Source organism: Lepus europaeus, chromosome X (assembly GCF_033115175.1).
Source record: "Lepus europaeus isolate LE1 chromosome X, mLepTim1.pri, whole genome shotgun sequence".
NCBI classification, from domain to species: domain Eukaryota; kingdom Metazoa; phylum Chordata; class Mammalia; order Lagomorpha; family Leporidae; genus Lepus; species Lepus europaeus.
Genome location: NC_084850.1, coordinates 59,326,754 through 59,348,947, shown reverse-complemented (window position 1 = coordinate 59,348,947; position 22,194 = coordinate 59,326,754). Strand labels below are relative to the sequence as shown.

The 22,194-nt window shown below is 35.6% G+C and overlaps 1 protein-coding gene across 5 annotated transcripts in view; it reads left to right on the top strand.

Annotated features, from left to right (window-relative positions):
- Window positions 1-22,194, top strand: part of KLHL13 (kelch like family member 13) — a 182,254-nt gene that overhangs the window by 120,997 nt on the left and 39,063 nt on the right. The window contains exons 2-3 of one of the 5 annotated variants that reach the window (XM_062183166.1): window positions 2,051-2,095; window positions 2,594-2,706. The exons of 3 other annotated variants lie outside the window; for them this stretch is intronic. In XM_062183166.1, the coding sequence (XP_062039150.1) occupies window positions 2,609-2,706 (98 nt within the window). In that variant the 5' untranslated portion in view covers window positions 2,051-2,095; window positions 2,594-2,608. Of the gene's footprint in view, window positions 1-2,015; window positions 2,096-2,593; window positions 2,707-22,194 lie in introns of those variants that run through there. One more of the 5 variants, XM_062183170.1, reaches the window with a different exon arrangement.

Genomic DNA, 22,194 nt, shown 5'->3' with positions numbered 1-22,194 from the left:
GGTGAAGTCACATTTGCAATTACTGCTTTGTGAAATTTTCATAAACTGGGGAGTGATTGAATCTCATTTTTAAAACATTGCCTGCTTAATCTATGTAAGCTATTATATAGATTTTATGTTTTATATTTTAAATGCAAATGTTTCAGGATTTGAATGTTTAAAACTCCTTGTAGAATGAGACATTCCAAACTTGATGCACACATACACGTGTGTTTCTCTGTGTGTATGTATATGTGTATGTAGGAGTATGTATTTTTCCTTCTTTGAGTTTCAAACAAGTTGCTGCTTCTGATTGTACCTGGGACCTTTTTGATCCATAACCATTAAGGATTGCTATGCAATGTTCCTAATGCAAATTCTTGTTGATGACTTATTTATATTAGTACCAAGTTTCTTTTTAACCTAATTCAAAATATATTTTGGCCATGAAGGTAATGATAAATATGAATGCTTCTTTTTCCACTTCCTGTGAAGATTTCTATGAGACAATTTTGTGTGTGGATACTAAAAAGAATTGGAAATATATCCTTTAATTTGTATATCTGGGTTTTTTGGGGGTACTGTATATGACAAATAAAATTTGTATGTCCTGAGGCAGTGATGGCTGTCATTAAATTAATATTTATAAAATCCATCCATTCTTATTCAATTCCCTTCCCCTAATATATGTATGTATGTGTGTATGTATATGCGTATATACTGCATTAGCATACGTGTTTGTGTTTCTTAGGAAAACACTAGTTTGTCCATTTGCCTTGATATTGATCTGTATCTTAACAGGAAGGTATTTGTGGTTATCTCAGCTGGTTTCATGCTGTATTTCTGGCATATTATGTATCTTCCAATTTTTGAATGTAGTTTCTTTAGGATCATTCATCTCTGATTTTCAAATCCAAATGAAAAATATTATTAAGGGACTAAATCCCAATCTTTAAAATCTGAGAATTATTTGGAGAGATTATCTGAAAACTAGCTAGTTCAGTTGGAAGCACAAGTTTATTGTTTGGATACAGACTTGGAAAGTAAATGTAAGCTCCTTTTCACCACAGTGATTTCATGTTAATGGTGGTCTGCTTTCACTAAGCTTGCATTGATGGAGACAGATAATTCTGTTTTTGGGTAGCACAAGTGTGCTATGAAGGTAGATAATTAGTGGTGGTGAGTTGCCCACATCAGAAGTAAAAATTTTAGTTTGCAAATAAAGAGCTCAGCATAATATCAGTTTAACCTATTTTCACCTTTTAGAACTGTGTAGAAAATTTGTGACTTTGTTTTGATGCCTTAAAGAGAAACTTAAAAATACCCAGTCACTTTCTGGGCATTTACAAAGAATTTTCTGGCAGTATTTAAAAATAATATAGATGAACCCTTTATTTGACATCGCTTTCACGAAATACCTCAAGCTGCCTTTGACAGCAACTTCAATTTTTGAACCTCCTTGACAGTCGCTAATCCCTGGAGGTTACTGGACTGGCTGCTGAGCTTTGGAGTGGTCCCTGCTGGACACCTGCTTGGCTAGCTGCGTTGGTCTTTCCTCAAGGCAATTTGTGAGCTGTTTGGGGGCGGGGGAGGAGGGCGGGGGTGAATGGGAGGGGAAAGGGGGGAGAGAAGGGGAGGGCAGCATTGAATTAGATTGTTGATAGCGTCCCTCCGAGGACTGCTATTAAGAGCACGCTACTCTGTACTTCTCTGCTGCAGAAGGCAGAGTGATATTCATGTTACCACAGCATGTTGTGAATGTGTGAGATTTTGCTCATCCTGGATTGGAAATAAGAATAGGGAAAGGAGAGCAACTTGAAACGGAAGCTACTAGAAGAGCGTGCAGAGTTCTGCAGCAGTTTATATTTGTTCTTACATTTTGCCTGCTTCTAACTGGAAATCTGAGGGACTGGCATTTTTTTTTAAACGGGCTTTTCCCACAATGGCATTCTTGTATTGTGTGGTCAGAGCTTGCACAGGAGGAAAGCAAGCTGCTGAATTTAGTCACTGATCTCTATTAGCTGTGGCCTAAGGCTATGTTGAGGTTTATATCCCATTTGTATTGTTGCAGCTCAAAAGAAGAATGTTCAGAGGATGACAAGTGTATTCTGAGTAGGTATGTTGTTTCATTTTCATATGAAACCCATCTATTTTTTTCCTGCTACTATTGGTCAGAAATCAGGTTAATAGGTACAGAATATAGTACAGTGCTGCAGTATGTATCCCTGCTAAGGTAGAACAATGGTAATGCAAGCTTAAAGAAAACCTCAGCTGCTTTTATTAAATAAAGCTTCATTGTGTGGTATGCCCACTGCAGCAGTGTGTATGTGTGTGTATGTGTGTGTGCGTCTGTGTGCATTGCAGTCAACGCTTTCCTAACGAGGTGGCACTATTGTTAAGTTGGAATGATAAAATCATCATATTGCTTTAGGGGACAGGAGGATTTAAAGGAGGTACCTCGCAGCCCTATTTTACAGATTGGAAGCATAGGTTTAAGGGCACTGGCAGAATCGTTTGCTTGTTCTCCACGGCAGCCACTGCTGTGTCAGTACAGTGTGGAATGGAAGTCCTAGTTGGTAGTCTGTTATGGAAACGCTGTTTACTGTTATTGTAGTACCGTGGTGACAACATGCCATTGAAATGGAAAACGAGCTCTCCTGCTATCTGGAAATTCCCAGTTCCTGTGCTTAAAACATCCAGGTCAACTCCACTTTCTCCAGCATACATGTAAGTGAGAGAAAATAGGATGTTAAAGTGGGATTTCATTCATGAGTCTACCTTATTGCAAAATGGTGGGGGGGAACCCCAAATAGCAACCTTCAAAAACCCAAAAGATTAAAATCCTCAAGCTTGTTTACATTTGAAGACTTGGCATGCCCACATTTTACTATTGTTTTGTTTTCCTAGAGTTATGTTTATGTTTCTTTAGAGTGCTTAATGGTAATCCAATTACTAATATGAAAGCGCAAGAGTACAGTTAAGGAATTGCATAAGGATAAACTTTAATTCTTAACTTGGGTTTGGTGTTTTTGAATTTTTGTATATCTAAAACACTTAAAATGCTTTCTTTGATATAATGACAGTAAAGCTGCTGATAAGTGATGGTAGTGTGTTAAATATGGAAGTGTCTTCTATTGTATTTTTTGATGAAATTTTCAACATTTAACAATTATCATATTGGCCCGAAAATGAGTCTTCTCATCAAGACTTTTATGCTTTAGTTTTATATGAATATTAATAAGTTTGATATTACATCATTATCAATTTCAGGTTCTGTACTGTAGATTACAACTTGTGCAGATTTTACTTTTATGAGCAGTTATTTATATATGGGGTTTGAAAGAGTATTTTACAAATGTCTGTTTTAGAAATGTCTTTTAAGTAAATATGTACAGAAATGCCTTAGAAAGTGTTTCTACAATTTTTAAAATTTTTAAAATTTTAGGTTTTGTTTTAAAAACAAAATCCAGAAGATAAAATAAAATGGTTTTTTAAAGTACTTTTCATGATCCCTATTTTGGCATATGAAAAATGGGCCTTTAAAAATATATAGGTAGAGGAAAAGCTTTTGAGTGAGATTGTCTTAACTGTGAGTGTTCCCTTTAAAATATTTTTCAGTAGGAAAGAGGTGGAAAATTCCTCCCGTGTTAGGTTAATTGTATGTTTAGAACTCCGGTGAGCTGCCATTTTTTTTTTTAACTTAGTTTTTGTTGTATGTGAGGTTCAGATGCACAACTGTCTATCTGGTTCATTGAAAGCCTTTCAGCTGCTGAGGAAGTGCACTTATGCTCTCAGTTCAAAAGAAGTGATTCCCTGGAAAGTGCTAAAAATGAGGACATTTCAGAGTTTAGTCCTACAGTCATTTCATTTTCAGATTTTATTTTATGTTCCTTCCTTTGTACATTCCAGGTTATTTTATCTATTTGGGTATTAAATTCTTTTTTCTTATGATATAGAAAGAATGTCTAATTTGTTAAAAAAAAAACCTGCTACATTTATTTATCAAAAGCTCTGGATTTTTCAAAACCACAAATTAATGGATGTGACAACTTAATGGAGGTGACATATGAGTGGGGCTCTTTTAAATGAGAGAAAATTGGATGTGCTGGCTGACTTTATGAATCTGAACGGCTGAGAAATGACCAAATATTTACCAAAAGCAATTTTATTGTAAACAAAATAAAACCCACTATAATCAATAGATTACAGTTAATAAAGCCTGTTAACCTTTCCAGTATCCTTACCATATTTTACTGTCTAAAAGATCCAAAATGCAGCTCTTGTTGCAGGTGATTTGTCAATTTTTAGAGATGGCTAAATAAATGCCCATTTTAATTCATATTAACCATAAGCTTAGATATAATGTAATACAATATTTTTAATGAATTATTTTCTTCTTTTTAAGTACTTAACCCTTTGACCTGATGAGTGAATTAATTTAGAAAATGGATCTTAGAAAATATCATAGATTTTGTATGCTGACTATTGATTGTTGGTTAGTGCACATAAGTAGAATGGAGAATATATTTGAAGAGCTGATGGTAAGCTAGACTATTGTAACATTTTTACAGCATGTTATTAAATTACCCTTACATTTATAAATAAACATATTAATACTTAAGTAAATATACACAAATAGAAAATATGTTAAATATTATAAAAGCTGGCCTGAGGAGTTTAAATCATGTTTTTAAATGTTTAGTTTTTGATTGTTTAGATCACAGTTCATTGCCTCACATGGCAAGAAATAAAAACATATTGTTTGAATGTTGTTTTCATCAATGCTAGTTTATATTCCACAGCACATCAGCACACAACATGATACTTAAATTTAGCATAATTTCACTCAAAAATTGAAAAATTAAATTAGATTACTGAGTCAAATAGCATTATATTTGCTCTTATAATTATTTGATTAGTAAACATTAGGTTAAATGATTATTTGTGTCTTTTTGGTCTAAACTTTTTCAAAGACCGAAATTTTAAAATAAAATAGTCTTGATTATAGTAAAAATGTGTTGTAGTAAGTATGGAAAAATACAAAAAAAATTGAGCAAGTATGGAAAAATACAAAGACTCTTTTCTTTCGTTGTTGCATTTTGTTGTTGTTGTTGTAAACCCAGTGTAGCTGCTGCTTAGCTGTAACTTTTACTGATGGGGCAGTGCTGTTATGTTACTAAAAACTACAATAGAGAATATTTTACTTCCTTCAAGCATCAAACAGAAAGACTCATTTTTTAAATTACTAAATTTAAAGTCCAAGTTTGTTTTCTTTCTTGAATGTTTATAAATTGAAAGATAGTTGAATCTTCCCAACATTTTAAAGACTTCTTAATGATAAAGATTATTTACGATAGTATTAAGGGCAATAGTTTCTTATATAGCATTTTAGAAATTGTGTTATAATGTGATACAGGGAAAGTAAAGAGTCTTAAAGATGAGATATTTACAGTAATAATGCTTTGACCCCAGGACAGATTGATGACCAAATGCTTGGTGTCCACTGGGTACATCTAATATTACTCCAGCTTCAGATTTGAACACTTGCAGGTGGCATGCCTGAGGGGCTTGTCTTGCTAGAAATTGAGTCCTTTGTGATAACTTGTTTGCATTACACACTGTTCAACAGTAGGCTGAAGTTCAGCCTTAGCCTGACAGAGGATTTCCTGGTTGGTATAAAGTGCATTAGTAAAGACCCTGCTCCTGACAGGTGTGAACCGTGTGAATTACCCTGCCAATTTTTCTTAAATTAATAACGCTGTAAGGGAAATCACACCTAAATGGTTTTGGTATTTATTGTTTTAAGACAGCAAATGGTTCTTTCAGGCCAATATTACAAGGTTAGTGGATTGTTGGAGTCTAAGGACACTTAAAATAGAACAGGATTAGCACTAGCAATTCTTTTTTCTTTTTTTCACTAGTAGCAAGTTTTGCAGTAATGGTGTGGTATGAATGAGGAATACAATTAGGTAAGAATTAACCAGTGCAGCCTATCAGTGAATTATAGCAAGACAGACATTGTGAGGTGTTTTCCTTAGAATTTTACTTTTAGGAAGCCAAAGGAGGATGAATGTTAGACTTGTCTTCTTTGAGCCCCTAGGCATGTGTTCATAGCTTCCTGTTTCAATTACTTTGTTCAATATGTAAAATATATTTTATAATAAAGACCAATAGCATATTATTCAATAGCAACTGCTTTATACCATTTCATCAACAGAATTTAGTAACTAGACTTCCTGAGGAAAGATGTGCATACTCTATGTACATACATGCTCCTTGTTTGTGGGTGATTTGAAATTTATACATAAAATATGTGTTTTCTAAATTCCATGTGTTGCCTGTATCCCAGTGTCATCTTTTCTTTAGTGAATAAAACAAAATTTTTTGATTTGGGAAATCTTTATCTAGCAAAGATTTGTTAAAATATTGAATTGATAACATCCAATTATGAAAAAGTTGCTTTCACAATTACCATATATATTTTTAATTGTTTAGGTCTGCTTACCTTATTTTTTACTACATATGCACAATTAACAAAATTAGGTGGAGAAAAAACAAACCCAACCCTTAAGGACAATTGTTTCGTATTTTTTGTATCTTTTGTGGCATGTTCTTTGGGAACTTGGAGCAGGGCTAGATTTTCACTTATTCATGAAAAATCAGAGATGGAAGTGAACTTAGATATAATTTAGTGAGTTCAAATCCCTGTAAATTAATGTTAGAATCCCTTCTGTGACACTTCTAGAAGATGATGACCAATGTCCTCCTTGAACATTGTCAGTGACAAAGAGCTCAGTACCTCATAAGATAGCACCTTTCGTTTATGGACAGCTCTTTCTTACATTGAGCAAAATTAATTCCTCATATTTTTGAACCCCTGATTCCATTGTGATCTTATAGAGCTTTGTAGAAAAAAATTGTATACCTGCTGTTGCATACAAGTTTGGAAGTCTTGCATGATATGGTTTCCAGGCTCCTTGATCTTCTGGTTGTCCTCACCTGGATAGTTTTTCCTTGTTCATCTTCCTATGAGCTGCTACATCTGAAGGAGGTTCTCCATATGTAGTCCAACCAGAAGAAGACAACTTGCCTCTTTTAAATGGATGTCCTGTTTGTCTTAAAGAGCTTGGGAATGCATTATTTTTTTTTAACTTTTATTTAGTAGATGTAAATTTCCAAAGTACAGTTTGTGGATTACAATGGCTCCCCCCCCCCAATAACTTCCCTCCCACCCACAACCCTCCCATCTCCCACTCCCTCTCCCATTCCATTCACATCATGATGCATTATTTTTTAATGATAGGATTCAACTAGCCCTAGTGTATTTAGAGGTTGGAAACTTGCTTTTCAAAGGTTTTTGATTGGATTGCTTGCTCCTCATTTTCAGGGTTTATTGTTTAGCCTCCTTTAGATCTTTTAGTCTGTGGAAGCTTGGCATGTGCGAGATAAGTTAAATGTTTGCCCATTTTGTATGTCTTTTTAAAATGACCACTTGAAATTATTTAATGTGACTGAAAAACATTGCACAGAAGATACTCCAATACATAGAGCTAGTGTATGCTACTCTGAGATATTTAAAAGAATTTTGCTTGTTAATAATTTATCTAGATTCATTGCTTTTACATTTAAATAAATATTGTTTCCAAGTTCCCCTGAGTCCCCAAATAAGAAACTCTTTCCTCATTGGGAAGAGAGGCAGAATTGGAATTCTCCATATACCACTTTGGAAAGTCTGGAATGGTTGCTACTTGAAATTTAGAATGTTTTCATGAGACCTAAGTGGGGCCAAATTTGGATGAGAGGGAGACATGAGAAGAAGTAAGAGATGGCAAATGTTGGTGTTGATAAATTCATTGAAATTAAAGGGTTAAGAATTGCAAATGCTGTACATTATGATATTTTAATTAAAATGGTAGCCATGGCATTTTGCTTTACTTCTTCAACATTGTGAGAAAGACTTGGTATAACACAAGATTCTTCAAAATCTGTACCTAAAGAAGTTACTGAGTAATCCATTTTTGAAAGTGCTCAGTTCTTTTCAGTCCTCTGGTACAGGTGCTCTTTTACTTAAGTTTAGATCACACCGCATTAAACCCAATGTAAATTGAAAATATCTTCTTAAATAAAAAATGCAATTACTAGGTCAGGCATTGTGGTGCAGTGGGTTAAGCTGCCGCCTATGACTCCAGCATCCCATATGGCTGCTGGTTTGAGTCCCAGCCCCTCCGCTTCCAATCCAGCTCCCTACTAACATGCCTGGGAAAGAAGTGGAAGATGGCCCAAGTGCTTGGACCCCTTCACTCACATGGGAGACCCAGATGGAGTTCTAGGCTCCTGCCTTTGGCCTGGTCTAGCTCAGGCCGTAGCAGCCATTTGCGCAGTTAAACAATGGGTAGAAGATTCTCTCTCTCTCTCTCTCTCTGTCTCTCTGTCTCTATCTCTCTGCCTTTCAAATAAATACATAAATATTTTGGAAAAAAAAACACACTTGCTACATATAATCCACCCCACACGCTAGCTTAATGGCACGGCGCATTACACAGTTCCAGGTGTTTTCCCTCATGGTCATGGGGCTGACTAGGGGATGTGACTGCTGCCCTGAGCAGCATCATGAGAGAGGATTATACTGCAGGTTACTAGACTGGGAAGAGAGCCAAAGTCAAATTTGAAGTCTGATTTGCTTTTGTGTCTTCATGAAATCAAACCATCATAAGTTGGAGACAGTGTACATTAAGCTTATAACATTTGGCAATTACTATTATGTGCCAGGCATCACTCTGCTGATCACTGGGGATGTGGTCCCTGAAGTCATTCAGAATTTTATTGTTTTATTTTTATCTTTTTTTCATAAACAATTTATTTTATTGCTATGAAAATTCTGAATGAAGACAAACAGCTTAATGTTTTTGTTTTCTATACTTTTCAGTGTTAATAATGGATTTAAGGACTATGAAATACTACAGAAGAAAACTTCCTGAGCTAAATGAAGAGACATGAATTGAAATAAGATGCTGGATTTTACAGTACATATTGCATAGAATAGAAAAGTGATTTTTGTTTCAGACTGATAGTATCCTTTTTTAAAGTTTTATTTTACTTATTTGAAAGGCAGAGTGATAGAGACAGAGGAAGAAATCTTCCATCTGCTGGTTTACTCCCCAGATGGCCACAGTGGCCAGGGTTAGGCCAGGCTGAATCCAGGTCTCCTGTGTGGATGCAGGAGCCTAAGCATTTAGTTCATTTCCTATTGCTTTCTCGTGTGCATTACCAGGGAACTGGCCTCTTGCCTCTCTGTGGTCTTTTCATTTTTGTATAGTTTTGTTCCTTTCATGCCATCTATTAGGTAATATCTCATTAGGATTAGAAGAAAAATGAAGTAGGATAGATGGTAAATGGTATTTTTTTTATTGGATGCTGGTATAAGAAGAAGTTAGAGATTTATTTGCATACTGTCTAGTGGTGAAATTGTAGGAAAATTCTGGGCCATTGATCTATGCTTGCTGATATGATTTTGGGATTAAAGTCATTGCTTCCTTATGTTTTCATAGTTTTTTGAAGCACTTTTCCCACCTTCACTGATTACCCAGCATTTTCACCATGGAGAGTTCTGTGATTGGTGATTGGTGTGACTTATGTCTTAGCACTTTCTAAAGGTACTACTCCAGTCCGTATGCTTAGTATTTTCTCTTGGACGTTATCATCGCATTGCTCAATTGTGTGTAAGCACTCAATGAAAGAAAAGCCCTCCATGTATTAGTTTTCTGTTTCTGTCAAGGCAAATTACTGTGAACTAATGGCCTAGGACATATAACTGTTTTTTTTACAATATTTTTTGGGTTAAAATTTGGTATCAGCCTTGTTGGGCTAAACTAAAAGTGTCAACAGGTGTTGAGGTTCTAGGGGAGAATCCATTTCCTATTCATTCCCATCGTCGACAAAATTCAGTTCCTTGTGGCTGCAGGAACAAGGTTGCCATCATCTTGCTGGCTATAAAGTGAAGGATAGGCACCTTTTTTAAAAAAAATATTTATTTGAGTGGCAGTGTCACAGAAGAGAGAGGGAGAGACAGAGAGAGTGGTCATCCATCTGCTGGTTCATTCACCAAATGGCCACAGTGACTGGAGCTGGGCCAATGTGAAGCCAGGAGGCAGGAGCTTCTTCCAGGTTTCCCATGTGGGTGCAGGGGCCCAAGGATTTTGGCCAACTTTCACTGCTTTCCCAGGCCATAAGCAGAGAGCTGGATCAGAAGAAGAGCAACTGGGACTTAACCCAGCACCCACATGGGATGCTGACACCATAATAGAAGGCTTAACCTACTAAGCCACAGTGCTGGCCCCAGGATAGTCATCTTAAGGAGGCTGCCTGTCTTCTTTGATATTTAGCTTCCTTCCTCCATTTTCAAAGGCAACAATGGCAAGTTGAATCCTTTTCATATTGCTCTCTGATCTACTCTGATCTAGTCCTTATACTTATAAGGACTCCTGATTAGATTGGCCTGCACTACATAGGCAATCCTCAACCCTTGCAGCAAGTTTTCTGGAAATCTTACTGAAAGGAGAATTATTGGGTCTGGCACTGTGGCATAGCAGGCTAAGCTGTGACCTGCAGCACCTGCATCTCATATAGACACTGGTTCGGATCTTGACAGCTCTGCTTCTGATCCAGATCCCTGCTAATGCACCTGGGAAAGCAGTGGAAAATGGCCCAAGTGTTTGGACCCCTGCAATCATGTGGGTGACCCAGAAGAAGCTCCTGGCATTGGTTTGGCACAACCCAAGTCATTGTGGCTATTTGTGGAGTGAACCAGTGGATGGAAGTTTCTCTCTCTCTCTCTCTCTCTCTCTCCCTCCTTCTATCTCTAACTGTGCTTTTCAAATAATTAAATAAATCTTTTAAAAAATAAAAGGAGAACTATGTAGTGACAGCGTTATACTCTAGGATTGTTTTGAAAGTGTCATGAAAACAGGTTCTACTATTAGAACTTTTATTGTGCTTCAAGTACTATGAAAGAGGTACAAATATATTGGCTGCATCACTTTCTCAAGTGTACCTGATCACATAAAATGCAGCTATGAGTGAAAATTGAGATGGTGGTCATTTGAAACCTGCATTGTATGTTTGCCTTCTTAAGATTCAGGCTGCTTTGAGATGATTTGCAAAAGCAATTTACCAGTGACCAAAATTCTTTAGTCATTGTGATTTGATAAAATTCTAACCTGTTCTAAGATTGCAGGTCCACTTTAAGAAGTTACATATTTTCACTTACCTTTTATCCTAATTGGGAAAACTGTTTGAGACATTTATGGCTTGAAGTTAGTATATTCCCAATTAAATGATAATGTGTTTTTCTTATATATAGTTTGAAAGGAATGGCTGATAGAAAAGGAATTTAAAATTGGCACATGATTAGTATTTAAAAGGATTCCAGCCTAATCTCAAAAGTTTAGCAGATATTGGATTTTAAGTGAACATTATCTTTGGTTATAAATGTTGAACTAAAACAACTTTTACACCTTACTTGTAGCAATAAACAAAAAGGCATAGCTCTGACCACGTAAAAGCAATATATTCTAGAAGAAAATAATTGACAGTTTGTGAATATGAAGTTTTCTCTATCCTCTAATCATTAAATACATTATTAAGAGTAATTCGCTGAAATGTCTGATTAGTTAAAGGGGGCTAGGCCATGAAACTTAGTTTTTTACAGCAAGCATTAAATTATTGAATACTTCTGGACAAGGTAGTGATTTTCTAAACTATAAGTACAATTAGAATATGTAAAAAATCTATGCCAATCTATACCATAAAGTATATGAAATGAATAATAATAACCATTTTTAGGTCTGAGGCAGTAGAGACCACAACTATGGTGGTAACAATGAGAGTAGAGAGGAAGTAAAGGAGAGGAACATTCTAGAGATTCAATAGTACTTGACAGTTGATTTGACATGGGAGATGGGGAAGATGCAGGGGTTAAAGATGACTGAGATAGTTCCACGATAGCAATTGTCTTTAGAATCCTAAATATGCTCTCTGTGGCTCTCGTGAATGTATAACAGCATACATTTGTGATTCCTGAAATTTCTTTTGACTGGCAAAACTTCCATAAATGGTTATTCAGAAATATGAAGTCAAAATAATTTTCATTGAGAGTAACCAACTGATTGAGAAGATTGGATTTTGAAGATTTAAAAAATATCCCTTAAAGAGATAGTTCATGGAGATGGAGTGAGTAAGGTTACTAGCATTTATATTAGCGTTTTTCAAGTAGCTGGACACCTCCCTGCTACTCTCACCCACATGATAACTATTCTCTCCCCCTGTGTACTTCTCCCCTTCATCCTGAGAGTCAGAATATTGACATCTTAAGATGTGATTATTGTTTATAGCCCTTATCTATACTCCTGAAGGACAGTGGTCTTTCTACTTTCTATATGTTGAATTCATTTATTTAATGGAGGATTAAGCCTATGTCTATAAAGTAAATTAAAAGCATGTTATTGCAAAAATTAAAAGAAAAAAAGGTGTAGGGAGTGAGGGTGCGATATATCACTATTGGCTTAAAATTAAATATATGAATTACATGAAATCTATTCTCCTTATATAAAGAAAAATCTTTCAAAAAAGAAATTACAATTTTGAGTGTGAAACACTGGTTTAAAGGACTATATAAAAGGCAGGAAAGAGGCTGGTGTGGTGTAGTGGGTAAAACTACCACTCGCAATGCTGACATCCAATATGGGCATTGGTTAATGTCATGATTGCTCCATTTCCCATCCAGCTCTTTGCTAATGTGCCTGGGAAAAGCAGCAGAAGATGACCCAAGTGCTTGGACCCCTACCACACACTTGGGAGGCCTGGATTGTGTTCCAGGCTCCTAGCTTCGGACTGTCCCAGCTCCAACCATTGTAGCCATTTGGGGAGTGAACCAGAGGGTGGAAGATTTTCTCTCTCTCTCTCTCTCTCTCTCTTTCTCTCACTCTCTCTCTGTCTCCTGGTCTCTACCTCTCTGTCTCTATATTTTTCTAACTCCGACATTCAAATGAATAAATACATCTTTAAAAAAAGGAAGGAAGGAAATATTTCTTTTCCTGTTTATCTCAAATTAAGTTGGGATTTTATTACTATTTTACAATTCATAGGTTGCTTCTTGAAAACACATGCATACACAATCTGAAAATGCTCCAATTATATTCTGTTTAAAGTTGTCATTTAACTGACTTGGAAATTTGAATGGTTGTTACCTACTATGTCTTTTCATCAAAATACGATCTGCCTTTATCATGTATGTTCTGCCCAAGAATATACAACCTTCTTTAAGACAGAGACCATGGTGTCTTTAAAAAGAAACAGTTTTCCCCCAAAGAGGAAAACTCCCCCAGTGATTTACAATTTGTGCCCTGATCTTCAAATCACTAGTCAGTCATCCAGGAAAATATTACAAATTTTAATAAGTTTTAATAGTTTGGGTAATAATACATAGTAATTGTACAAAAATAGCTTGCAAGTGACGTTTTCCTTAGAGATGCTGCACCATGAGCAAAGACGTAAGAAGGTATTTTTGTAGAACAATGTTTGCTATTCACATTGGTAGATCTGTCTGTAGCTAGATCATGAAATTGCTTTCTGATTTGGAACTAACCATTACAGTGATCTTGGTTAAAATAATTTTTGAAGAATGTAGTAAAATGGTGGGTCCTGATGACACTTTAGCAGAAAAATCAGAAGCCATTTCCAAGATAAAAAATGGCATTTATACTCTTGAAGTATGATGATTGAATATATAGGTAGGTTAGTGGGCCGGATGTGATAGTGAAAATTTTTTGTTCTGTTTCGCATCTCCTAACAAGCTGAGAACTTAAGACCAGCAACAGCTGTTTCTCTATGGGAAGCATGGTACAAAATAAAGTCTTGTAACCAAGTTTTATGAGAAAGTATCTTTTTTTTATTTATTAAACTTTTATTTAATGAATATAAATTTCCAAAGTATTTCCAATGGCTTCCCCCCTCCCATAACTTCCCTCCCACCCGCATCCCTCCCCTTTCCCGCTCCCTCTCCCCTTCCATTCACATCAAGATTCATTTTTAATTCTCTCCGGTTTCTGAGCTGGCGAGATTCTGTGGCTCGGCTCCCACGGCTGGGCTTCCATGCGGTGGGCTCCCTGTAGGTCCTCTGTGTCACATCCACTAGATCCGGAAGCGTTTCCACTGCAGTTTTTTTCTTGAGTCTTTTCCTGAGGCTACAGTAATTACACTTTTGTGAAACTATATTTTCCCAGACTATTGGCGCACGTCCTCACTATCCGTCATCTTGGCTCCGCCCCCCGAGAAAGTATCTTTAATTACAAGGCATAAGTGCAAAAAAGGAAAATAATTTTATTAAAAGAAATGATAGACTCTTTGCTTCCATTTGCTCCATACTGAGATATGCCTGGGAGAACTTTCTGAAGAGTGATTCCCAAACTCTTTAGGTTGAGAGTCTGATCTCTGATATTTTTTCTTTTTTACTATCTCCCCTGTTCTAAAAATACTGGCTGTCATATTAAAAACAGATGATTGATTTGATCCTGGAATTTTCTACATTCACTGAAGTAATCAGAGACGCCTCTAGGTCATTGCAAAATCAAGGCTGAGATTTGCTAAATTTATTACAGACTTTGACTACATGAAGTCAGTGAGACTTTTACAGCTGCCAATTATACTTCTTCAAACATGGAATGCAATGGTTACTACTTTATAAGTCAATTCTCCTTTTTCGTGTCTCATTTTCAAAGAGAAATAAACATTCCTTTAATAATTCTTTGTCATGAATTGACTTTGTGAAGTGGCATGGGGAAATTCAGAAAAGGATAGGATTTTTACTATTTTTTAATCACTTGATTAATGATTCTCCTGGTCCCAAATGGCTTTGTCCCAGTGATTTCTAATTGGTTTGAAATTTGTGGAATCAGACTTTATAATAAACTCTAAAATTGGATAACTTGGATGTTTGAACATTTAATAAACTGAAATTCTAGGCAGGCAAAACTCAATTCATACATAACATGCTTTTCAATTTAAATGTACCACAGCACAATAGTCAAATTTCAGAGTTGGTGAGCTACAGATAATGGGAGTAAAATGACACCTTGGTTAACAAATTGTCTGTAAGCAAAGCTCCTTTAAAGAAAGTTGGCTTGAGCATACAAAAGGATGGAGTCCCCTTCAAGTTTCTTCACTTGGGGATTGAAGAAGGCAAGCTCAGAATTACAGGTATAACAAGACCTCTCTGTGGGCAGACCTGGTGCTAGCTGTAGAGTATAGCATGCTTTCAGAGGGTGGATGTGTGGCCAGAAGATGCTATGTCCTCTGTGCATTGGGAAGGGCACTACTGACAGTGATAGGAGTGTATGCTGTTTCTTCCAACACATTTCTATGCAGCCCCATATTCCTACCACCTTTACCTCTTGTGTATTTTTCACCTTATATGTCTTCTTAAAGGCAGGGGAACTTTGACTTAGCATTTCTGTATAGTAGGTATGGAATTAACATTTAGAAATTCATTTTTCACTATTCTAATTCAAGAAATAGAGCAGATTCTTACATAGCCTATTTATCTACCTTCCATACATCTACCTACCTATCTACCCATCTTTCTATCTGCTTGCACCAGAATATTGTAAGAAATGTGAAGAATGGAAAAAATATAAAACAGGCTTTCTAAATAGAGGAATCTGTTGGTCAAGATGCACTAGACTTGTAGTTTAATTGGTACATAGACTTTGAAATATAAAGGGAGACTTGTCTTGAAATATGTACAGGTACAGGGAGCAAACATTAATTTTTAAGTTTTTCAAGGACAGGATTGAGATATTCAGTGCAAATGCTTTTCGGTTTGGATAATTAGCTTTCCTCCTCTTATAGTTATCTAATGGAGTATCATTTGTCACTCCATTTGTCTAGCCCAATTCCCTCATCTGTGTCACAGTGCTATTTCTGTGATTGTGATGTTTGGTACTGGAATTCAGAATCTGTTCTTTAAATGCGGATATCAGTAATGCAAAATTATCCCTACATTCGATCTGAATTATGTTCTAGGATGTGCTGACTCCCTGACCTGTGTGTGTTGGGAAAATAGCATGAGAGATTTTTATTACTGATATTGTTTCTATGGAACAAGAGTGATAAAACTAGGTAATTTAAATTGAGTTAATTAAAATTAACTCAAAAAATTGCTTGCCTCTATCAGAATGTATCTTTATGATTTTGTCCTTATATTTAGAAATTAAGCATTGAAATTTATTTATAGTTTCTGCTGTCTAATTTTCATTTTTTTAGGCTTTTTACAAGGGGAACAGTATGTGTTCTGGATTCAGAGATGAGTTCAAATCATAGTTACTAGACTCATAGTGAGCATCAGTTCCTGTCTTTAAAATGGGATTGCTATGAGGATTAAGTAGCATACTGGAACATGCCTGGCATAATGCCTAGTACACAGCAGGTGCTGGGTCAATGATCTTATTCTGGTGTTAAAATGGACATAAGCTATTTATTAATGTGATTCTATTTTAAATATGATAGACATATGCATATAAGAAGCCTGTTCAGTAGTTTCTTTGATCTGAAAACTCATTTTATAGTGTGTCCCTATCACCTTGATATTTTTGTTTACTGCAGTATTGTTGCAGTAGAAAAAAAAAAAAACCTTGGAAAGAGAACATCTATTTTAATTTAAAAAAAATCAGTGCTAAAGATTTCCAGTAGTGAAATCATTTAAGGTAGACAATAGTGAGCTCATATTAATGCCATTAAAAACACAGATAACTAACAAAAACATTATCTTTATTCCTTTTAGGCAAACACTTCAAGACGATACATTCTCCCTAGCTTTTCAAAAAGCAACTAGTCTCTGCCTTAAGAAAAGTTGCTATGATATTTGAAATTTTCTGTAAATGTAAATGTCATTTTATTTGGAAGACAAATCTTTCAATAATTGAATTTTTAAATTTGTTTTTCATTTTAAAAATATTTTTATTGATATAAATAGAACAAATATTATGCATTCCATAGGTACAGTTTCAAGAAAACAACCATACTTCCCTCACTTCCTTGATCCCCTCCAATCCCCCCTTCATCAGTTTTTGCAAAGACATGATTTCATTCTTTTAATTAATGTCAGGATTATTAAATAGACATTAACTTCATGAATTGGAAACTGATTCTGATTTTTACAAAACATTTTTCATCTTTATTCATAATGGAAATTGAATATGTGTGTGCGTATGCATGCACAAATGTGTGTTAAATAACTTTGAGAGAGATGGAAAAGGAAAGGAATAGAAAAGCTGTCAATATTTAGAATTCAATGCAGTGTGCATATTTTGAATCTATCTGAAGACCAATTGCAAATGACTTCTACCATCTTAAGTTTTTCATTCATTTCTCAAGGGTGGAGGGAAATACCTTGACAGATTTAGCACTCAAATTCAAATGAGTATGAGAACAGGTGGCGAAATTTCTCCTCCACCTGCCATGCAACTTTATCACAAGAAATGTTTCATTTAGCAAATGCTGCTGCTAGCAGACACTTCTCTGTTTCAGAGCAGAAAAACAAATGGAGGGGGAGTACTTCTTAGAAGAAAACATTTTTCTTGATTTTCTCTTTAAATTGTGAGTGTGAGAAATACGCATTTTGTTTTCCTGGGTGATGGGTGGTGGGAAGCTTGACTTGGTGCCTTGACTAGCCAAGGGGTTTTGTTATATTGTTAAACCATTGTTGGCTTCCTTGTTTTTGCTTTGTTATTTGTTGCTGTATACCAACTCGCTGGCACTAACTTTCAGTTAAGATAATATTATTAATCTGGGGACTTTGATACTAACTCAAAAAACTCTGTTCTTCTGTTACCATGAAATTATGTTTTTAGAATATATTGTTAGATTTAACATCTTGATGATAAAGTAGTGGTAAGCAAAAAGAGGTATTATGAAACTGATCAGGAACTAAATTGAGAAAAGAATAAAGGTGTTGTTCATATACATTTACCTTTCTAGCTGTTCTTAGATTAATTTCTTTTTTTCTTCAAAAATTACATAGGAAGGTATAGAGCAATGTATTTTATTCATAACAGTATCAATTTGCTGCTCCTCATTTGGTATGAGCCAAGTTAATGTGCCAAAGCATGAGTTGGCACACAAAACCTCCTACCAGGAATAGTCAGTGTTTCATTGTACATTCATTCTAATAATTAGCAGAAACACTAGAATATTCCTTTTCCTAGACAAAGAAATTTGACCTCACCTGGTTTTCTGTGTAACATGAACTGATGTTTGCAGTGATAGAACCCACAAAATTTTGATGTGCATTTTATGATTTGTCAATATAATACCTCAGTTTTAAAACATGGAAATGTTAGTTTTAGTGAATTTGAGGAGTTTTTTTTTTTTTCTTTTTGGTGTGGAAATGGAGGGGAACTGAAAAATTATTTGTGGCTTTGGATTCAAACAATATAATTGCCTTCCCCATTATAGCATACCAACAAACAACTTTTCAGTAGTATATATGTTTTTCTATAGAAATGCTACCAAATTAAACTTAGGATTTGTCAGTTTAATGGTTTTTTAATTTCCTTTAAAAATTCCTTTGTTTGAACAGTTCCATGCAGACAGTAGGGGTTTAGTGTATATTTGCCCTATAACTTCCTAGCAATTTGAGCCTGTGTCTTCTTTCTTTTTTGATAGTTTTTTAAAATATATTTTAAGATAGAATCTTTGTTTTAATTTGTATATTCTGGAATCCTGATGAAGTTAAATATTTTTCTGTAAAAACATTTGGACTTTGTGACTTGTGTGCTCAAATCATTTATACATGTTTCCTTTTGTATGGAAGTTTCAAAGTACCATTGCAATGTTGAAATCACTTAACAGAAGGTGGTTGTTGATAATTTTTTTCTTTTGGTCTTGAAACAGTGCAAAGAAATGCCTTAGTTGATATGTTCAGTTTGACCACGTTGGCAGTGCACTCAGTAAAATGATGAGATACTGCTTCTATCTCTAACCTAATGCTCTTCAAAAAAGTAATTCTTTTGGACAAGAACAGTTGACTGCCTCATACACACTGTGAAAGATTGCTTTTGTGCCTTGTGGTTGATCATTGTTTTGAAAACAAGATATGTCTAGTAGTGGTGGGGTGGGTGATGTGGTGTGATAGCAACATGCAAAGCATAATGTAACAAAAAAACCTTGATTTTTAGAATAGAACATTGGTGAACAGTGTCTCTCCCATGAACAATAATTTTATAGTGCTGCTGAGATGGGATTATTTGGACAAGATTTGCCATATTCTAACTTAGCATGGGAAAATGAACCCAAAAAACTGTTGTTTTAAGCAGAATTAAATTATTCTTACATGATCTTATGTAAAACTCTGCTGCTTAATTGTCTTAGAAACTTCAAGGCCATTATCTACTTATCTACCATCAACACTTGATTTTTAAATTGATGGACCTGAGAAGAGCAGAGATAGTCTATTGCATAGCCATGGAAGAATTAGTGGTAATTAATAATCCTACTGTATCTTGTACCTCTAGCATTACCTCATAGAGTCAACCCTAGGACTGGGCAGTTATTTAAAACATGAAATTACTTGAGAAAAATTTCTGAGAAGAGGCAAAGTTTTTTCAACATTTGTCATTCTGGACATATTTGCATAAAAACATCTTTGACATAGAAAACTGTCCTGTGTATGTTGGATGTTTAGCAGCATCTGAAGAGATGACAGTAATTGCCACCCTCCCTCCAGTTGCAACAATGAAAAGTGTCTCCTCACAATGCCACATTGGAGGTGCAGAGGGTGGCAAAGTACCTTCTATTTCTGTCCCTCCCCTCATTGAGAACCAGTGGTATTTATATGACCTTCAACTTTTTGATTTGAAAAATATAAGATTACTTTAAAAATGCTATTTGTTCATGGAAATATTCAGATAATCATCTCTTTAAGCATAGTGTGATGTGACTGAGGCCTGAGATTTGCAGACAGATATTGCCTCCGTGCAGTGTTGAAGAACAATGCTCTTCATGTCCAGTCAATAAACTTAATGAAAAGGACCTAGACAGGAATATTGAATTTGCTAAGAAGGTTGACATGGCATGTACTGTTACTGATGCAGAAATAATAAGGAGTATTTTGAATGCTGAAAAGTCAAAAGACACTGATAAAAAGTCATGAAGAAGATGATTTTAGTGAAGGCTTCTTCAGCCTTCAAAGTAATTAATTAGTGAGCCAGCTATATCATGTTGCGAAGAAAGTGCTGTGTTTTCACATTCCGCTCTTCCATTTTAAAAGCAAGAGACAAATGACAAGTAAACAAGTTGTTATCTGTACTTCATTCAAAAAAGCAATTTCCAGGATTTCTCACCGGGGCAATGTGGTTTCAGCTTTAACTCCAGCCCCTTTTACATCTGCAGTTTTATAAAAATGATAATTGATGGTCATTTTAGCACTGCATGATAAAGAACTGTCTTTGGATCCACAAAAATGAGATTCTGTATTCGTCTAGATGACATATAGTAAGCCTCTAGTACCAGGCTCTGTGCAAGGAATACAGAAACTAATAAAACAGCCTGCTTGAATATCCTATTAAAAGAATTCTGGATGATAGAAATTTTCTGGTTAGCAATACCAATCAACATCAATCTGTTTCTGACTTTTCCAATTGATTCTGTAATTTTAAATGGCTGTCCACAAAAGCTATTTAAAAGTGTGTGTGAATGTGTGTGCTATATATCATAAATTCTGTTTCAAGCTATTTTTGAAACTCTAATGGAAAGTTATATCCATTTTTTTACACGTGTTAAAATCTTACTTAAATTATCCTCTTCATTATTAAATATCCATGAGAGTTGAATAATACATGGCTATATATTACTAATTCATTTTTGGTTATACCATGTTTCTAATATCATTAAGAAGAATTGATGTCACCCTTAAGGCCAGCATTTTTTCTAATTATTGCAGGATTTAAGCCATATGATTGGTGCCAGAATTAAAGTAGGTATAGCCTTTTACTTTTTAAAACTGATTCACCTAGCTTGAAGGTATGATAGGATAAATAGGTGAAATCTTTGTGATATTAAATAGCCTGGTTAAGAAAAGAATTCAGCATTTAGGGAATTATAGATTTAAAAAAATGAGGAGTTCTAGAACTTGAAAATCCATTATCCTCCTTATCTGATAGCTATTTTAACACACCCAATCCAGAACTATGGGCTCTCTGCTCTTAAGCAGGTGACCAAGAGACAGTATTAATATTATATACTTAAGTCCTGAAGGAACACAATGCTGCTTCTGAGGCAAAATGAAAAGTTGTTCCATGAGGGCCAATTTTTAATGTATCCTAACTAAAGCCTTCAAACTATCAAATACATTGCTATATTCTCTGTGTAACTAAATGACCTGTTGACTACAGGTTCCCCAACCATTTTTATGCCCCATCGCTGATATATATTCCTGTAAAATATATAAGAATAGCTTTCATCTATGTTATTGATTCATTTCTTTGAAAAGATGAAAATGCCACTAGACTACAGATATTTGGCTAAACAACCCTAAATTAAGTGAGGGACTAGAAAAGTAATTTTAAGTGTACGATGTTCAGCTGGAGCTGATGAGAATTATTACTAAAAAGAATAAGTGATGTGTTAATATATCACAGTTAATATTTAGCTTTTGCCAGAGAGCTTTCCAGTTGGGGTGAGATCAGACTAGATTCAGATCCTAGTCCATCCAATTTCATAATGTTGTGACCCTAGGTAAGCTGTTTTGAGCCTTGCTTTATCTCCATCTTCAATAAAAAGGAGACACTATGTTCCTAGAATTGTATCTACAAGCCATATTGAATTTTTTTTGACAGACAGAGTTAGAAAGAGACAGAGAGAACGGTCTTCCTTTCGTTGGTTCATCCCCCAAATGGCCGCCACGGCTGGTGCACTGTGCCAATCCGAAGCCAGGAGCCCGGTGCTTCCTCCTGGTCTCCCATGTGGGTGCAGGGCCCAACGACCTGGGCCATCCTCCACTGCACTCCCAGGCCACAGCAGAGAGCTGGACTGGAAGGGGAGCAAACAGGACAGAATCCGGCGCCCTAACTGGGACTAGAACCCGAGGTACCAGCGCTGCAGGTGGAGGATTAGCCTAGTGAGCTGTGGCACCGGCCGCTATATTGAATTTGATAAAAACCAATT